Source organism: Bos indicus, chromosome 11 (assembly GCF_029378745.1).
Source record: "Bos indicus isolate NIAB-ARS_2022 breed Sahiwal x Tharparkar chromosome 11, NIAB-ARS_B.indTharparkar_mat_pri_1.0, whole genome shotgun sequence".
In the NCBI taxonomy this organism is placed as follows: Eukaryota; Metazoa; Chordata; class Mammalia; order Artiodactyla; family Bovidae; genus Bos; species Bos indicus.
The window spans coordinates 36,953,917-36,970,345 of record NC_091770.1 but is presented as its reverse complement, the minus strand read 5'-3'; the positions used below and the strand labels follow the sequence as shown (position 1 = coordinate 36,970,345).

Sequence of the window (16,429 nt, the reverse complement as noted above, 5' to 3'; positions counted from 1 at the left end):
TCCACAGACAGGTACTCAGGATCACCTCAACTCCTGAGGGTCTCCCAAGGAGCTAAGTAATTGCATGGGTGCCTTACCACCCTGGACCTTGCAATCCTCGCCCCCAAATCAAACAGGTTGGAATATATGGTCATAAAAACTCCTTCTGGTTCTAAAAGTATGAGTGATTTTGGTTCAATCTCCACATAAACTGAGTGGCCATAACAATAACAACATCACATTATTATAGCACCTTGTACCCTTCACATGCATCTTCTCAAGTAAGGTAGGTATGGTGTCCATTTTTCAGACAAGGGAACTAAGGTTCAGAGAGAGATAGTGGGCCCAGGGCCCACAGGTGCTGAGTCGGAGCCACAGCTGGACAGCAGACCTACTGGTCTAGCGCTGTTTCTCCTAGGTATTCAGAGTGTAATATCAGCTAACTAATGGTGTCTGCGCTTCTCAGAAAAATCCTGTTGTTGTTTAGTTGCTAAGTCATGTTTACCTCTTTGTGACCCCATAGACTGTAGCCTGCCAGGCTCCTCTGTCCATGGGATTTCCCAGGCAAGAATACTGGAGTGGGTTGCATTTTCTCCTCTGGGAGATCTTCCCGACCCAGGGATTGAACCTGCGTCTCCTGCATTGGCAGATGGATCTTTATTGCTGAGCCATGCGGGAAGCCCTAAGACTCTTGAAATGGTATTAAGGTGAACCTAAAACCCAAGACAGCCTCCACACGCCTAGACAAAACTCGGTTTGGGTCAGGATCAGGCACATTCTCTGCTGGTTCACACCGAAGTCACCACTTGGAGGGTCCTCTTGTTGTGAACAGGTTTTGTTTGGTCTTGTTTTTCTTCCTTTTCTCATAATTGGTGGACCTGTAACTAACATTCAGTATGATTTAGCATGGAGCATGTGAGAACACTAAGGGGTTGAGATTAAACCTCTGGTTGTGCCAAAAGGCTTTACGTAGTCTGGGAGGTCAAAAGGAAAAAAAAAAAGGAATGCTTTTCCTGCATCACAGCAAGCTTGACAGGGTATAAACCACGGGGTATTCATTTCCTGAACATCTAAACATTAGCGAGATTGAAATGTCTGGGGAGGATGGCCAAAATGCTAAGCTGTGATGGGATCTGTGCACATTCAAGGACTTGAAAAGCTGGGAAAGCAGTGGTAGGAACAGGGAGCGACAGAAAACAAGGTTTCACATACAAACTGTTTTGCCAAATTCTCTGCCACTTTCTTCTGTGGTTTCCAGATCTGTCTTTCGTGCTCACTGCTGTCAAATCTCTTGACAGTTGGACGACCACAGCCAATTTCTCCCAAGCGGTTCTTTACAGGAAACCAAAATACTACTACAAAAATAATCTTCTTCCAAGCATGTGGCCAGACAGACCAGCAAGCTTCCAATCATTATCGTTCTGTCTCATCTGCCTGATTCTCAGTCTGTCTTACCTCTCTGGTCCAGCCACTCCCTCCTCCAGGAGCCTCCTGCCCACCTCCTCCAGTCTTCATTCTCCTTCTATTTCCATACATAATGCCTGGAGAGCCTCCCACACAATAACTACCTATTACCGTTGCCCTTACTCCCCACAGCCTGCTCAGCAAGCAGCTGCTCTCAGGAAAGGAAAAAAAAAAAAAATCCCTTTTCTCAGTCGAAAGGGCCTCACTTAGAAGAAAACTCAACCAACCAACCAAGTATACAACCATAATCCAGCCAAAACCCCGAAACAAGAAATTATCTGAAACCTCCTCTTTCCACCACAAAGAGCAATTCTCACAAAGTCCCACTGGCAGACACATCTGTGACGCTGGCATTTCTGTGCCATCGCTCCCTGCCTGCCAGCCTCTCCAGAATGTCTCCATTTTCAGGGCCTGGGCAGCTGGAAGCAGTCAGCAGCACTTCCCCTTCCCTCACAACCCACACGACTCCGGGATCAGGGCTGAGACCACCCCAACACTTAACCCTGGAGCACCGCCCACTGAGGGTCTGGGTCAGGGCTTGGAAATGCAAAGCTAGAGGAGGGAAAAGTAGTTAAAGACAGACTTGGAATCTAGGCAGCTGGCTCTGCCACTTTCTAACTGTTGTGATTCTCTGAGACTGAAAAACTGGCACAAAAATGGTACCAACCTCACTGAGTGAGTATAATTAAGTGAGTTAAATGTTTAGAGATCTTAGTGCCATCATAGCAGCTATGAGTAATAGTCTTTAAACATCTCATGGAGGAAATCTCAAAACTAATTCTGCCCCACCTCTTCACCAAGAAGGCTCCCAGCTGGAGGATGCTGCAGGTTCCATATGAAACCACTGTTCTTGGGCTGGGAATCCCTTTGGATGTGGGGACAAGGGCAACTTGGAAGAGCAAGACCAGTCCTCCACCTGGAAAGCACTCACAAACCCCATTCCCTTTTCTTTAACTCATCCTATTATGCACTGGGAAAGGCATATTCAAAACCATATTTTATAGTCAAAGTAATAATATCTCAGAGATAGTAAGAACACAGTACTCACTATAAAACAAGTTACAAAAGGCCTATGTTTTTAGAAAGGCCAATGTTCTTCTGAGGTGGGGCTGATGCTTCCTGGGTGGTGCAGTGGTAAAGAACCCACCTGCCAATGCAGGAGTTACAAGACATGCGGGTTCGATCCCTGGGTCAGGAAAATCTCCTTGAAAGGGAAATGGCAACCCACCCCAGTATTCTCACCTGGAAAATTCCATGGATAGAGAAGCCTGGCAGGCTACAGTCCATGGAGTCACAAAGAGTGAGACACAAGTGAGCACACACGCACATCAGATATGATACTTCAAGACTAAGAGTAACTAGAACAAAGATTAAAGGGAGGGCTAAAGGTATTTTGCATCCACAACTGCTGTCTCTGTGCCTTGAAGATGATGGATGGATGGATGGATGGATCTCTCTCTTTACACACACACACCTCACTCACCCCTCCCACAAAATCATCTAGTTATATATGGCTGAAATAAGCAGGCAAACCTAATTTTTATTTATATCCTTTTCCTGTTTCTTGTTTCACGGGTCACAGCAGAACTGAATACAAACGACTGACATCTCTGCTGAGAAGGAGAAAAAATGGCAAGTTACACTCAGTAACAAGCACCCAAGGTCCCAGAGAAGGAAGGAATGCAGTTTATTGAATCTTCTAGCCCAGCCAAAGCTAATCCTGCATTCTTATCTCATCTGTTATCTGTACATGCAAAGCTTCCCCATACAGGCAAAAGAATGCCCCAGTCTAGAAGCCCCACCTTTGGCAAACAGGTGTTGCTATGCCTGTGAATATACAACACCAGGCAGAGCCAAGGCTCCTGTACACAGGTAGAGTGGTTCAAAGGAAAGAACATCTGAGGAATGCAGTTGGGGCCAGGTCTGCTCTTGCCCAGGATTTCTGGTTCTGCTCCCCACCTCCAAGTTGGAGGGGAAAGGCTGACACCCAGGTGTTCAGAGCCATCAGGCCAGCGTTTCACAAAGGGGCAGATAGGACAGTGACAAGACGCTGCTTCCTGGTGGCACAACTCGTGGGAAAGACCCGGGAAAAGAGGAAATACAAATCTATTCTTTGTGAAAATAGGCCTTTGGACCCTGCCCACCGGTATTCACACCCACTTTATCTTTTCCAGGAGCTTAACACAGACCAGGCTGTAATAAGAGGAATACAGCAGGCTGAACAGGCACCTGGAGAGGAAAGGAGGGAAAGGGAGTAGGGGGTGCAAACTCCATTTAAGACATAGGCCCCGCCCCTCCTGGTCTGGGGAGTGCAAAAGCCAACCCCTCCAGCAAGTTCTCAGCCCCCCATGTCCCCAGCTCCGGCCATTGGAAGGACCTACAGCGTTATAAGTGATTTCTTCTCTGCAGGCACTTTCAGCCTAGTGGAGGACACAGAACACACGCATACACACCCAAATGCAAAGATGTGGTAATGCCTAACAGTTAGGTTAGTGACAGTCACAGCGAGGACCACTCTGAATGGATCAACAACAGTACTTTTCTCCCTGCTGAGAGAAGAACAGAGCAGAGCAGGCTTCCTTCCACCCAAACGCTCTCTGTTGCCACACCATCCTGTCAGCAGTTTCAATGTGGCTTCTCACCACATCTCTGCCAACGTGTGCCATACGAACACGAGTGTAAGTGCGTTTATTAATTGCGGGGGGAAGGGGGTGCAGAAATGTGATTTCTTGCTCTTGGAAAAACAGGCCCCGATAACCCAGTTGCAGGGCCATGGAAGAGTGCTCACGGCCCCAGCATGACGAAGCGTGAAATACTTTAAGGGAGCAGTCATTCTTCATTCTCAGCACCTGAGCCTCTGCTGATCCCTCAAGGAGATAGCACAGCCTCCTTCCCACAGGGCCTGGTGAGGCAGCCACCCACTGGGCACAGGCCCTGAATAATTCATTGTCCGCCCAGTCACTCAGTAGTGCCAAGGCCCGCCAGCTGGCATTAACTGGGAGGCAGGCTCCAGGCCTACGATGAAAGAATGAAATACTATCAACTACCTCGGAGACCTTCTTTACAGGAACTGACAATCCTTCCCCATGCTCTTTTTCTTCCCAAACGAAACCAAGTACTTTTCCACCAGATCTAAATGTAGTTGACTTTTACTCTAAGGAGGACAGGGTCCCAAGTATAGATTGTGTTGAGTGGCGGGGGAGTGACTTCCTCAAACAAGTACTTGGTTAGGGTGTCATTCCCCTGCTCAGCATGCTGAGATGCATAGGTAAAGGGCCAGATGCTGTGCCTGACACCAGACAGATGCCCCATAAATGTCAGTCCCCATCCCCTCGTCCTACCTGTCTGTCTGCTTCAGCCAGACCAGTCCCTGCCCCATCACCTGTCTCAGGCTTTCCCATCTCCACGCCTCCAGTCCTGGCACTCCCCTCTCCTCTCCCTCTGTCTGAAGTCCACCCATCCTTCAAGCCCAGCTCAAAACTTCCCTCCTCCAGGAAGGCTTCCCAGACTATCCTAGCTGGGATTCTGGCTCTTTCTCAGAAACCCTACACCTGCACTGTCGGCCCCCCTTGTCTGGCACCTTTCATGGGCTGCCGCTGCCCTAGAGTACTGCTTATCTCTTCCCAAGAACCGGTCTTATCTACCTAATTAAAATAATGGAAAGTGCACCAGCTACACAGAAGTGAAAAGTGGGCTGCAGTCTCAGCCACTGACGCTGACCAGCCTTGCTGACCTGACTCAAGTCCCTCGGCTGCTCACAACGTTCTCCCTAAAAACCAAGGGATCTGAAGCACCAAATCTCCAGGGTCCTATGGATACAATGCTCTTGGAAATACATCATGATCTGTTTTAGGGAAGACGCAAGTCTCACATAATCTTCACACCTAGTCCAGTATCCTCTAAGAAACAACTGTTCAAAAGCGATACAGCCACATCAGAAGCCTGAACACAGAACAGAGTCAGGGCTCTGTGAAGGGAACTGACACTCTATGGTGAACTGCAGGGCCTGTCCACCTTATGTTATACTCCCTTGTCCATACCTTAATCTTTCACAAGAGGATGAGAGCTAGAGCTCCAAACCGGGGTCAAAAAGGGCCTTCTCAAAATTCACCCATCTGAGCCAACCATCTTATTTACATAGAAGAAAAACAAGGCCCAGAGCAGCATGCCCAGAGACACAGGTAGTTGCTGCACACCAGCAATCAGAAAGCACGCCTTCTGAATCTTTGCTGCTCTTTCATTTCCAGGGAAAACCTGAAGGTAACAGGGGCTGAGGACAAAGGAAGTGGCATGCATTTCTTGTGCCTTGTGGTCAGGGAAGTGAGTCCAGGGCTTGAAATCAGAGAAAGGGCACACTCATCCCATCTCCTACCTCCCTTCCAGCATCCAACCTGCCTCCTTTGCAGCATCCAACCTGCCTCCTGTCTAGCATCCAACACCAAGCCTATGGAGCCTACAGGCTGGTACTAAGTGGCAGATGGCCCATATCTTTCTGATATCCAACTTGTACCAGCAGAGAGACAAGGAGGCCCTGGACTATGGTACTGGCCTCTTTGATACCACCCTCCCAGCCTAGTAGAGACCTGGACTCAGTCAGCTACCAGAAACCTGAATCCCAAGGCCTGTTGTGCAAAGACACGCCCCTCCCCGCCCCCCCCCCACCCCCCCACCCCCCACCTCCCCCCCCCCGGCCCCGACCTCTCTCAGTTTTCTTCACTGGACTTTCCTCTATTGTTCTTATGATGTTCAGGGGAACAGTTTACTCAGGAGGCTTTTTTTTTTTTTAATCTGACCAATGGATTTTTTCACTATAGCTAGCACTTCAATGACAGGTAAATAATGAGAGAGAGGAGAGAGACTAGGTTCTTTTCTAAAACCTGCTATGCTCACTTATAACCACCTCTCCACTCATCTTTTGCTACCATTTCTATCACCCTTTTAAATTACCATCTACCAGGAAAACCAGGCCTTATAACCATGATGATACCTTTTTTCCACTTGCACCTTTGACTTAATAACAATAAACACTTCAATAAAGGATGGGTATAAACTGGAACCCTTGTCTACTGCTAACGGGAATGTAAAATGGTGCCACTGCTATGGAAAACAGTATGATCGCTTCTCAAAGAATTAAGAATAGAATTACAGATGATCCAGAAATCTCAAGTCTGGGTTTACCCAAGACAACTGAAAGCAGAATCTCAAAGTGGTATCTGCACACCCATGTTCACTGCAGCATTATTCAGAGCAGCCAAGAGGTGGAAGTAATCCAAATGTCTATGAAGGAGTGAATGGATAAAGAAAATGTGGCATATACATACAAAAAAGAAGGAAATCCTGTCACATGTTTCAACATGGAAGAACCCTAAGGACATTATGCTGTCATTACAAGGACATTATGCAATAAGCCAGTCATAAAAAGACGGGTACTTACAGTACATGGAACTCTGCTCAATGTTATGTGGCAGCCTGGATGGGAGGGGAGTACAGAGGTGAATGGATACATGTACACGTATGGCTGAGTCCCTTGGCTATTCACCTGAAACTATCATGACATTGTCAATCACCTATACTCCAATTCAAAATAAAAAAGTTAAAAATAAAAGATGGGTATTGTATGATTCCACTCACATGAGGTATGTAGAGCAGTCAGACTCGAGGAAATAGAAAGTGGAATGGAGGTTGCCAGGAGTTGGAAGAGGGGGAACCTGGGAGCTGTTGTTTAACGGGAATAGAGTTTCAGTTTTGCAAGATAAAAATGTTCTAGAGATTTGTTGCATGACAATGTCAATACAGTTAACACTATTGACCTGTCCACTTAAAAATGGTTAACATGGTAAATTCTATGTAATGAGTTTTTTTAACCACAATTAAAAATAAAATTAAAAAGGTCTTACAGTCTCAGGGGGAACCCACTACTGGGCATGGCTATAAAAGCAGATCTAAGGCCAAGTTTCGTGCCTATGACTCTAAACTTGAACAAAACGTTCTCAAAAGCTATCAACCAACACACTGATTCCTTCAAGTCCTCTCTTTAACCCTTAAGAAGGAAAAAAAGAAAAACCTGGATGGGAATTCTGCCAACTCCCATTTTTACAACAAAAGTCCCAATAAATTACTTATTGACTCCAAATTGCCTCCAAGCCTCATGTCTGCGTACATAGTCCTCCAGAGTCACTTCCATTCACCCCAGTTACCCCTAACGTCAGGCCTTCTGATCTCTACATGCCCAACTTTCATGAAATTGTTCAAAAATTATTTTTTCAATCAACCTCTTTGAGGTCGAATCCCCAAACCACAAATTTGTAATAGCAGTTTTTGGTACGTTAGGAAGAATCAGTGGCAACACATCATAGTTCAGCAGGCATGCACACACCTACACAATCTGGGTGTGGGTACAGGTGTGAGTGAGTGTCTCCATGAGCAGGCCCACAGGTGCACAGGATCACCTTGGTAGATATTAAACAGAAATGCTTTCCATACTCCTAAGGTTTTGTGATACTCCATCATCAACTCTCCTGAAATATTCAGACTCACTGATACCCTCTTAGTTTGGGTACATCCATAGTTTTCTGTCAAGAATAATTTTCATGTAAAAAGGGCCCATTAAGCAATGGATCACAGCTCTGACTGATCAAAGTGTCCTCCATCCTGCCTAGGTAAGAGTATGGAAGGGCAAATGGCAAAAATCATTACATAGAAGAAGGGCCTGTAATTGGACGTGATTATACTCAAAGTCTTGTTAACACTCTGTAAGAGCCTGCATTTCTGACTCATCAAACATAAAAAGTTTACAAAAAATTAACAAGAGACTAGGACTTGAGTCAGAGTCACATGGCATTTAATATTTCCTGGAGAAGGACAAAGGTTGCTATTATCAATACACAGTCTACATCTCACTGTGTACACACAAACCACTGGGAAAAGAGGCCATAACTCACCCTGGCAACCACAGGAAGGCAGTCTGCTAACTCCTCAGGAGCCCACACACACTCTTGGGGGCCTATTGTTGTTCAGTCACTAAATTGTGTCCGACTCTTTGTGACCCCATGGACTGCAGCACGCCAGGCTTCCCTGTCTCTCACTATCTTCTAGAGTTTGCTCAAACTCATGTCCGTTGAGTCAGTGATGGCATCCAACCATCTCATCCTCTGTCGCCCCCTTCTCCTCCTGCCCTCAATCTCTCCCACCATCAGGGTCTTTTCTAATGAGTTGGCTCTTCACATTTTGGCTCTTTGGCCACATTAGATGGCCAAAGTACTGGAGCTTCAGCTTCAGCATCAGTCCTTTCAATGACTATTCAGGGTTGATCTCCTTTAGGTTTGAGCTCCAAGGGACTCTCAAGAGTCTTCTCCAGTACCACATGTCCATGGGGGCCTATGGACCTTAGTATATCTAACCAGTCTACCTCCTTGTTTTTCAAATGAGGACAGTGAAGCTGAGAGAGGCTAGATGATTTCTCTAAAGTCTCAACTAGCCAAGCCCAGCAGCATCCCAATCTCCGGACTGCACTAATAGTATTGACAGCAGCACTTTCATCAATGCCATAAACAGCTTTGGGATCTAAAAATAATTTTCCCTAGACTTTAATGCCCATCTTTAATGTCTGGCTTTTCTATAACAGTAGAAGAGCAGTGGGACAGTAGGTATTTAAATAAAGTACCCAGTCACTTTGCAGGATCCTAGGATACCTTTACTAATTTAATTTCATCCTTCCTTAAATAAAACGTACCACTTTTCAAAAGATGTTTTCCAAGTTGTTTCTATAACCTACCAACAGTCATATCTAGGATATATTTTATACCTCCATACCTTATAAGGTAATTTATACCATCATACCTTTTTAGTATACTACTTAACACAAATGTTTGACCTTTAAAAAAAATAGGTCACTTAGGTCTCCCTTTTAAAACTGGTCACACTTCTCTTGTGCTTGACAATCAGAAGAAAGAACGCTATAAAATATCTGATTCTTTATTCAGCTTTCCTATTAAACATTGGTGACATTTGACTCTATCAGGAAAGGTTTTAAAGTCTGCTTAATCACCACTGATGCCACAAATGAGTATTCATTACTTTAAAAAAAAAAATCTAAAAGCTTTGTTCTAATATCTGTTCCTACAGTAGTTCTAATCTTCTAAGTTTACTCAAGGTATCTCAAAGTCTTATTCATAATTCTCTAACAGGGAGAGGTACAATATTCTTTTTTCCATGAATTAAAGGGTGTTCAGAGGCCAACAAATACTTATGGGAAGGAGGACAATTTCCAAGGGAGTTAGAGAAGCTGGGTCACAGATAGGCATCAGAGGCTTTCAATTACTGCCCTGGAACGCAGGGCCCCTGATTTATACCACCACTAAAGCAGGCAGGCTGGGCAAATAACAACCTAATTCAGAAAATCTCAGACTGAAATCTGTGAAACAGGGGCTAATGCCCCCTACTGAAGACTGCTCTTAATATTATAGTAATATTTTTATAATCTTGCCCAAGATGAAAGTGATACACAAATTTTGAGTATTACAAATAATCCCCCTGAAAATCTAGCAATATTTCTTCTTTACTATCCCCTGATACCAGACTACAGCTGTCTCAACAAAAGGGAACAGGGCCCTAAAGCTAATAACCCCCGCAGAGGACCAGCCTTCTCCCAGCAAGTGCAGGCAACTTGACTTGGATGTTCTTTTTTTTTTGGCTGTGCCCCACAGCATGTGGGACCTTAGTTCCCTAACCAGGGATTGAACCCAAGCCCCCTGCATTGGAAGGCAGAGTCTTAACCCCTGGATGGCCAGGGAAGTCCCTCGACTTCGATGATCTATGCTAAGCTCGTCTGTCTCCCTCCAAGGAACACGAGTCTCCCACTTACATCTCCATCCCTCCCGCTCCCTCCAATCTTAGCTATTTGCAGAGAAAAAAAAATTTTTTTCTCAACCTCCACTCCAAGAAAAGATTTAAAATATTTTTTATGACACGCTTTCCCTAAATCATTCTCTCAAGAAATGTTTAAGGTTCTGATCATGTAATGTGCACTGAGTGCAAAAACCCCAAAATAGGAAAATGCAGCAAGAGAAGACACAAATGTGAAGAACTTCTTAAGAGTTTTTTTTTTAATTAAAAAAATGAGGCTTTTCCAATGCCCTCCCCCAACCCCCCTCCCCCACTCCCAGGAGAAGGCCTGGCCTCACAAATGCCCTGTGAACACCACAGCACAAAAGGGCACAGGTCAGCCCTGTCTTCAGGCCATCAGACATATGCCCGCGTTCCTGTTTTTCCACTTGACTTCTGATCCACCCACTGTGCATTCATGTGTCATTTCTCAATATGCAAGGCCTCCTTGTAGGAGGAGAGAGGAGCCCTCTCTTCACAAGATTGATCTTCCAAATGTGTGTGTGTCTTAGGTGCTCAGTTGGGTTCGACTCTTTGCAACCCCTCGGACTGTAGCCCCCAGACTCCTCTGCCCGTGGAATTCTCCAGGCAAGAATACTGGAGTGGGTTATCATGCCACCCTTCTTCCTAATGCAGTGTTATAATTCACAGCCCCTACCACATGCCTACCGTGTACAGATGCTGAGCTTGGCACCTTCCATGTTAAAGTTCTCTCAACAGTTCCATAGGGAGGATATTATGGTTCTCATCCTATAGAATTAACTTTGTCTACTACCTTACAGCTGGTAAGCAGCAGAATAGGCATTTAATCCCAGACTCCAGGCCTCAAAAGCCACTCTCCTGTCTCAGCATCAGACCGGAGATGGGCAGCCCTGGATGCCTGAATTCAAACCTAGGAGTAGCCGGGTGCTCAGGCCCTAGGAGGACCTGCGCATGGGTGTGTGGGGAAGCAGATGAGAGCGCCCTAGAGCCCATATGGTTCCCCAAAGCCAAGCAGAATAGAGGCAAATGCAAGCTAAGGAAAACATAATATAGTCCTGAAAACTGGAGGCCATGGGATAGAGCAAAAACAAATAAAAATTAACAGTGACCTGCCTTGCATATTTGCGACCAAAATGCCCCACGCAATTCTGAAGATACCCCAGCTTCTGGCACCAGAGCAAACAACTTAGCATGAGGCTTCATATGAGCAGAACCAAGCTCCCTCTCCCCCAGCTGCCCTTTCCCACCTCACCCCTCAACAGTCCACTACAGAGCAAGGCCTAGAGATCCAGTTTAAGTCCTTGCTTTCTCAAACCCTTGGCCATCGCCCCAGTTTTAGGGCCTCCTCCTCATCTCCAGACAAATTGACAGTCTCCTTAAATGGCTTCCCTCCATCTAGCTGTTCTCCTTGGCCTTCCTCCATGGTGTCCCCAGGAGGGCTCAAGTCCCACCTACCAGTGTTCTCAGGTTAAGTCACCAGAAGGTTCAGGATCCTTGGGGCTAAAAAAACCAGGTGAGGCCATTCTGTTTCATGCAGAGTGGCTCCAGGCTTGCCATTTTACATACTGAAATAACAAGTATGAGTCTACCTAAAAACTCTCCTGAACTCAAGTGTAGAAAGCCACTAGCTTGAAGGACGAAGGACTGAACTCCTTGGCATGACATTCGAGGCCCTCCTCATTTACTCTTATGGCTCTCGCTTGAGCTCCTTCTCACTTCTGGTGGCTCCCCGAGGGAGCTGGGCACCATCATGCCATTCAGGGCACCACCTGCTCACCGTGAAACTCTGTTGCATCTACTGACACTGTCTCTCCTCTGCAAGAACTACAGAAAATCTTTTCTGCTGACCACAGGCTTGTTTCCACTTCATCATCTATCTCTATACAGTTGACCCTTGAACAACATGGGTCTGAATTGTGCAGGTCCACTTATACATGGATTTCTTTCAACAGTAGATGCTACAGTGCTGTATGATTCATGGTTGGCTGAATCCAGCAGATGCAAAACCACACATACAGAGGAACCACAACACAGAAGGCTGACTATAAAGTTATATCCAGATTTTCTATTGCATGGAGGGTTGGCATCACTAACCCCTGCATTGTTGCAGGATCAGTTGTATTTCTAATGCTATTCTCAGTACCTGGCACATAATGAATGCTCAATAACTACTTCATTCATTCATTCACTAATGAGTGAATAAAACAAAACATGAAATAATCACTCTAATCATCGTGATTCATAGTTTCAAAACAGAGACCATGCAGATGTACTTTCAAATGAACCTGTTACCACAGGATCTTCCAACACTTGTTATAAACTCGAACTAGGATATCGGAGAAGGCGATGGCACCCCACTCTAGTACACTTGCCTGGAAAATCCCATGGATGGAGGAGCCTGGTAGGCTGCAGTCCATGGGGTCGCTAAGAGTAGGACACAACTGAGCGACTTCACTTTCACTTTTCAGTTTCATGAATTGGAGAAGGAAATGGCAACCCACTCCAGTGTTCTTGCCTGGAGAATTCCAGGGACGGGGGAGCCTGGTAGGCTGCCGTCTATGGGGTCGCACAGGGTCAGACAATACTGAAGCAACTTAGCAGCAGCAGGAGGATATCAATACTAGCATTAAAAAAGAGGAACTGAAAACATCAGAGCAACGCATGAAATACATGTAAACACTACTTCGCAAAATTCAAATGTGGGTGGACACACACACATATACCCATATATAGTCCCTTAGGATAGTTCAACTTAATTTTGCAAAAGCAATATGCATTCGGTAGAAACCATACTTCAATCTGTGAATTTTGATCTTTTCCCAGAGTACCAGTCTGCATTATGATACTGCTTTGTGATGCTGTGCAGCAGCTCCAGTCAGCCAGGTGATCAAGAGGGCAAACAACCAAGAGGGCAAATACACCTACAGCCCTTCTGGCTTCCACTTTTAGTGTACATTACATGTACACTATACATTACGTGAGACAGACAACACTTTATTATCAAACGGGCTTTATTAGAGTCAGACTAATATTAAGTGGTTCTGAGCACATTTAAGACGGGCTAGGCTAAGCTATGGTGCTCGACAGGTTAGGTGTATTAAATGCATTTTGGACTTGTGACATTTTCAACTTGCTGATGGGTTTATCAGGACATAACCTCATTGAAGATCTGGACACAAATTTATGTGCATACTGTACTGCTACAAAAATTCATTTCTTACTGATTATTTCCCTCAAATTTTTTGTTTCAAAATCTTAAATCAGTTATAGGTTAGATCAATGTGATTACTCTAAGGTCCTCCATTCAGTTTTAAAAACATAGAAACTACATGCTTCGTGATAAAATTGAGTTCAGATAATAATGATGTTGAGTGTGCCAATTACAATGGCTCCCTGAATGTGAAAGAGTTAAAAAGAAAAAAAAAAAAAAAAAAACTACACGTGGGCACACCTGAAGATTATGGCTGATTAAATGCACAAAGACGGCACAAGCACACCTGTTAATTCAGTGCCAGGGGTTTGGGGTTTCAAATTAGTATCAAGTGCCTCCTCCAGCGTGGCCTCCTTGCCATCCTGTATTTCTCAAGGCAGTCTTAAATACTTCTCCATTATTTACAAGCATCCTACGAACATGGGCTTTCCCTCATATGCTTGGAGGCAGTTCCAGGGATGGTGTGCTCAGGGCAAACTCGGGAGGCATACATTGATCCTCTGCAGAATGACCAGTTCCAAATACAAAAGTCTGTATCTTCACTGCAGAATCACACGGAGGGTAACAGATTTCATCTCTAATCTTATTTCTCCAAGATCAGTATATAACACAGCTTTGGGACTATCAATCCATGGAACTATCAAACCCACATACTGGTTAGAAGAAAGGTAAAACTGACCGGGGGGCCAAGCTGGCTAAATGACAGGCTGCTAGCGCTGTGGATTTAGAAAGTTACTAGATTGTTTCTTTTGTTGCTAACCACAGAAAAAAAAAGGCTTAAATTATACAACAGTGAAAGCAACCACCATGACAACAGCACTCAAGTCCACCTGGAGCCTAGTCTGGGGGACAGAGGAGTGGTCCTTGGCTGTCACAGCAAAAGTGAAGTCACTCAGTTGTGTCCGATTCTTTCTGACCCCATGGACGATAGACTACCAGGGTCCTCCATCTGTGGGATTTTCCAGGCAAGAATACTGGAGTGGGTTGCCATTTCCTTTTCCAGGGGATCTTCCCAATCCAGGAATCGAACCCAGGTCTCCCACATTGCAGGCAAATGCTTTACCATCTGAGCCACCGCAGCAAAATGGGAAGTAATCTAGGAGCCACACACTACAATGATAGCATTCCCTTCTCTGTCATGCATGTTCACCACATGTACCAAATTCCCTATGCCCTTAAAGTCAGGATACAGTATTCCAGGAGGAAAACTGGCTGACATACAAATTTGTGATGAACCATTAAATTATCAAACGCCAGTTGCTGGCACCCACTTGAGGTTAACAATGACACACAGGAGAACACAGGCAAACTTCAGGACCATCCAGGAGTGCCTGCCTCTTTAGAGATGCCCCACATTAAGCATCTATAGTATCCCAGAAACATGGGAGAGAGAGAGACAAAGAGGGAAGAGGCCCAGAAACACTGCAGTGACCCGAAGGAGGAGCAGACAAAACAAGAAATCTTCAGCTTTAACTCTTCTGGCCAAAAAACAAATAAACAAACAGACAAAAAAACCTAGGGGCAGACCTGTGCAGAACAAAAAGAGGCAGGGGCCATACTGACGGCTTCGTGGAAGAATGTCTGATCCACCGTATAATGGTCTATAGCAGCTTCCAAACAATTTCCCAAACCCCTAGAAACCTCACTGTCAATTAACAATGCAGTAGGGAGATCGGATCCTGCAAGGACAGAAGTCTAAAGCAATGCTCTTTGGTGGGGGAAGACTAAACTCCCGATTCTAACAATCAGCTGGTCCTGCTACTGTTCACAATAATTTACATGGAAAATATTTCAAACTTTTATAGTACGACAGGTGCCCTGTAAGAAAGTGCCATTCCAGATTTTTTTCCCAGTATGGTGACATTAAGCACAACATCAGCATGTTCCTCACCAACATGGAATCTGTTTTGAGGAAATAGACTGTATAAAACAGTCATCAAGACATACATCAAACTTTCAAAAGGAATTATCTTTAGGAATAGAGACAGGCTTGGGGGAGGGGAACATTCACTGTCTACTTCCAAAGAGTTTGGATTTTCTTCTTTTTTTTTTACAGTGCATGTATTGCAAAGTATGATATATAATGCAATATTAATATTTTATAATATATTTTAAGCTAAAAGTCTTAAATACATAGAACTAATTTTTCAATGGGTATTACAGAAATTAGGGAGAAATTTTCCCCAATGAAGTGACACTTATTAGTTCTGACCATGAACTGGTTCTTCAGCACAAGTAGCAGTATCACATTCTGACTTACACAAAGAATGTTGAAAAAACGTGACACACCTTTACTGTCTTTGAGGACTTCTTAGCAATCAGCCAGAGAGACAAAGCACGGATACATCCACCTTGAGCACACACACAAAATTAATAAGACTCAGGCTGGAGCAGCAGTGAGAGCTTGGTATTCCCGAAGACTTAAGAAGGTGACCCAAATGGTAATGTGCAATGCAGAGGGTGCCTGGGGACCTGGCAAATGGCCCAGCATCTCCCTGACTTCAGCCATCTGTTTCTTACGATGCCTACAGACACAATCATGTGGCTAATAAAGCCATTTCACATACATGCTCAAAAAATCAAAGGACTCTGAAGAAATTTAAACGTGTGTGGCAAAATTTTTATCAGCCTCACCCAGTAATACATCACTACCTTAGGGTTCTGAAAACTCACAGGTCTACAGAAAAGAGATCAAAACTTCCCTTGAAAATTAAATAATGATAATCTGAAATCAGAATTGTGGGAAATGGGTATGTTTATCAATCGGAAAATGGAGACTAAGATTCAGATTTTGGGAAACTGTGACACCTTGATATAACCATCCCATGTACTGACTTTCTTATATAGCCTATTGCCCAAAATAGAAAACGTACTGGTAAGGAACATGCTAATGTACTTACGTCACTATAC

At 44.7% G+C, this 16,429-nt stretch overlaps 1 protein-coding gene across 5 annotated transcripts in view; it reads right to left on the bottom strand.

Annotated features, from left to right (window-relative positions):
• The window catches only part of SPTBN1 (spectrin beta, non-erythrocytic 1), a 212,728-nt gene that overhangs the window by 119,757 nt on the left and 76,542 nt on the right, over positions 1-16,429 (bottom strand). The window contains exon 4 of one of the 5 annotated variants that reach the window (XM_070798673.1): positions 11,789-11,808. The exons of the other annotated variants lie outside the window; for them this stretch is intronic. Within the exon in view, the coding sequence (XP_070654774.1) occupies positions 11,789-11,808 (20 nt within the window). The remainder of the gene's footprint in view (positions 1-11,788; positions 11,809-16,429) is intronic. 5 annotated transcript variants of the gene reach the window in all.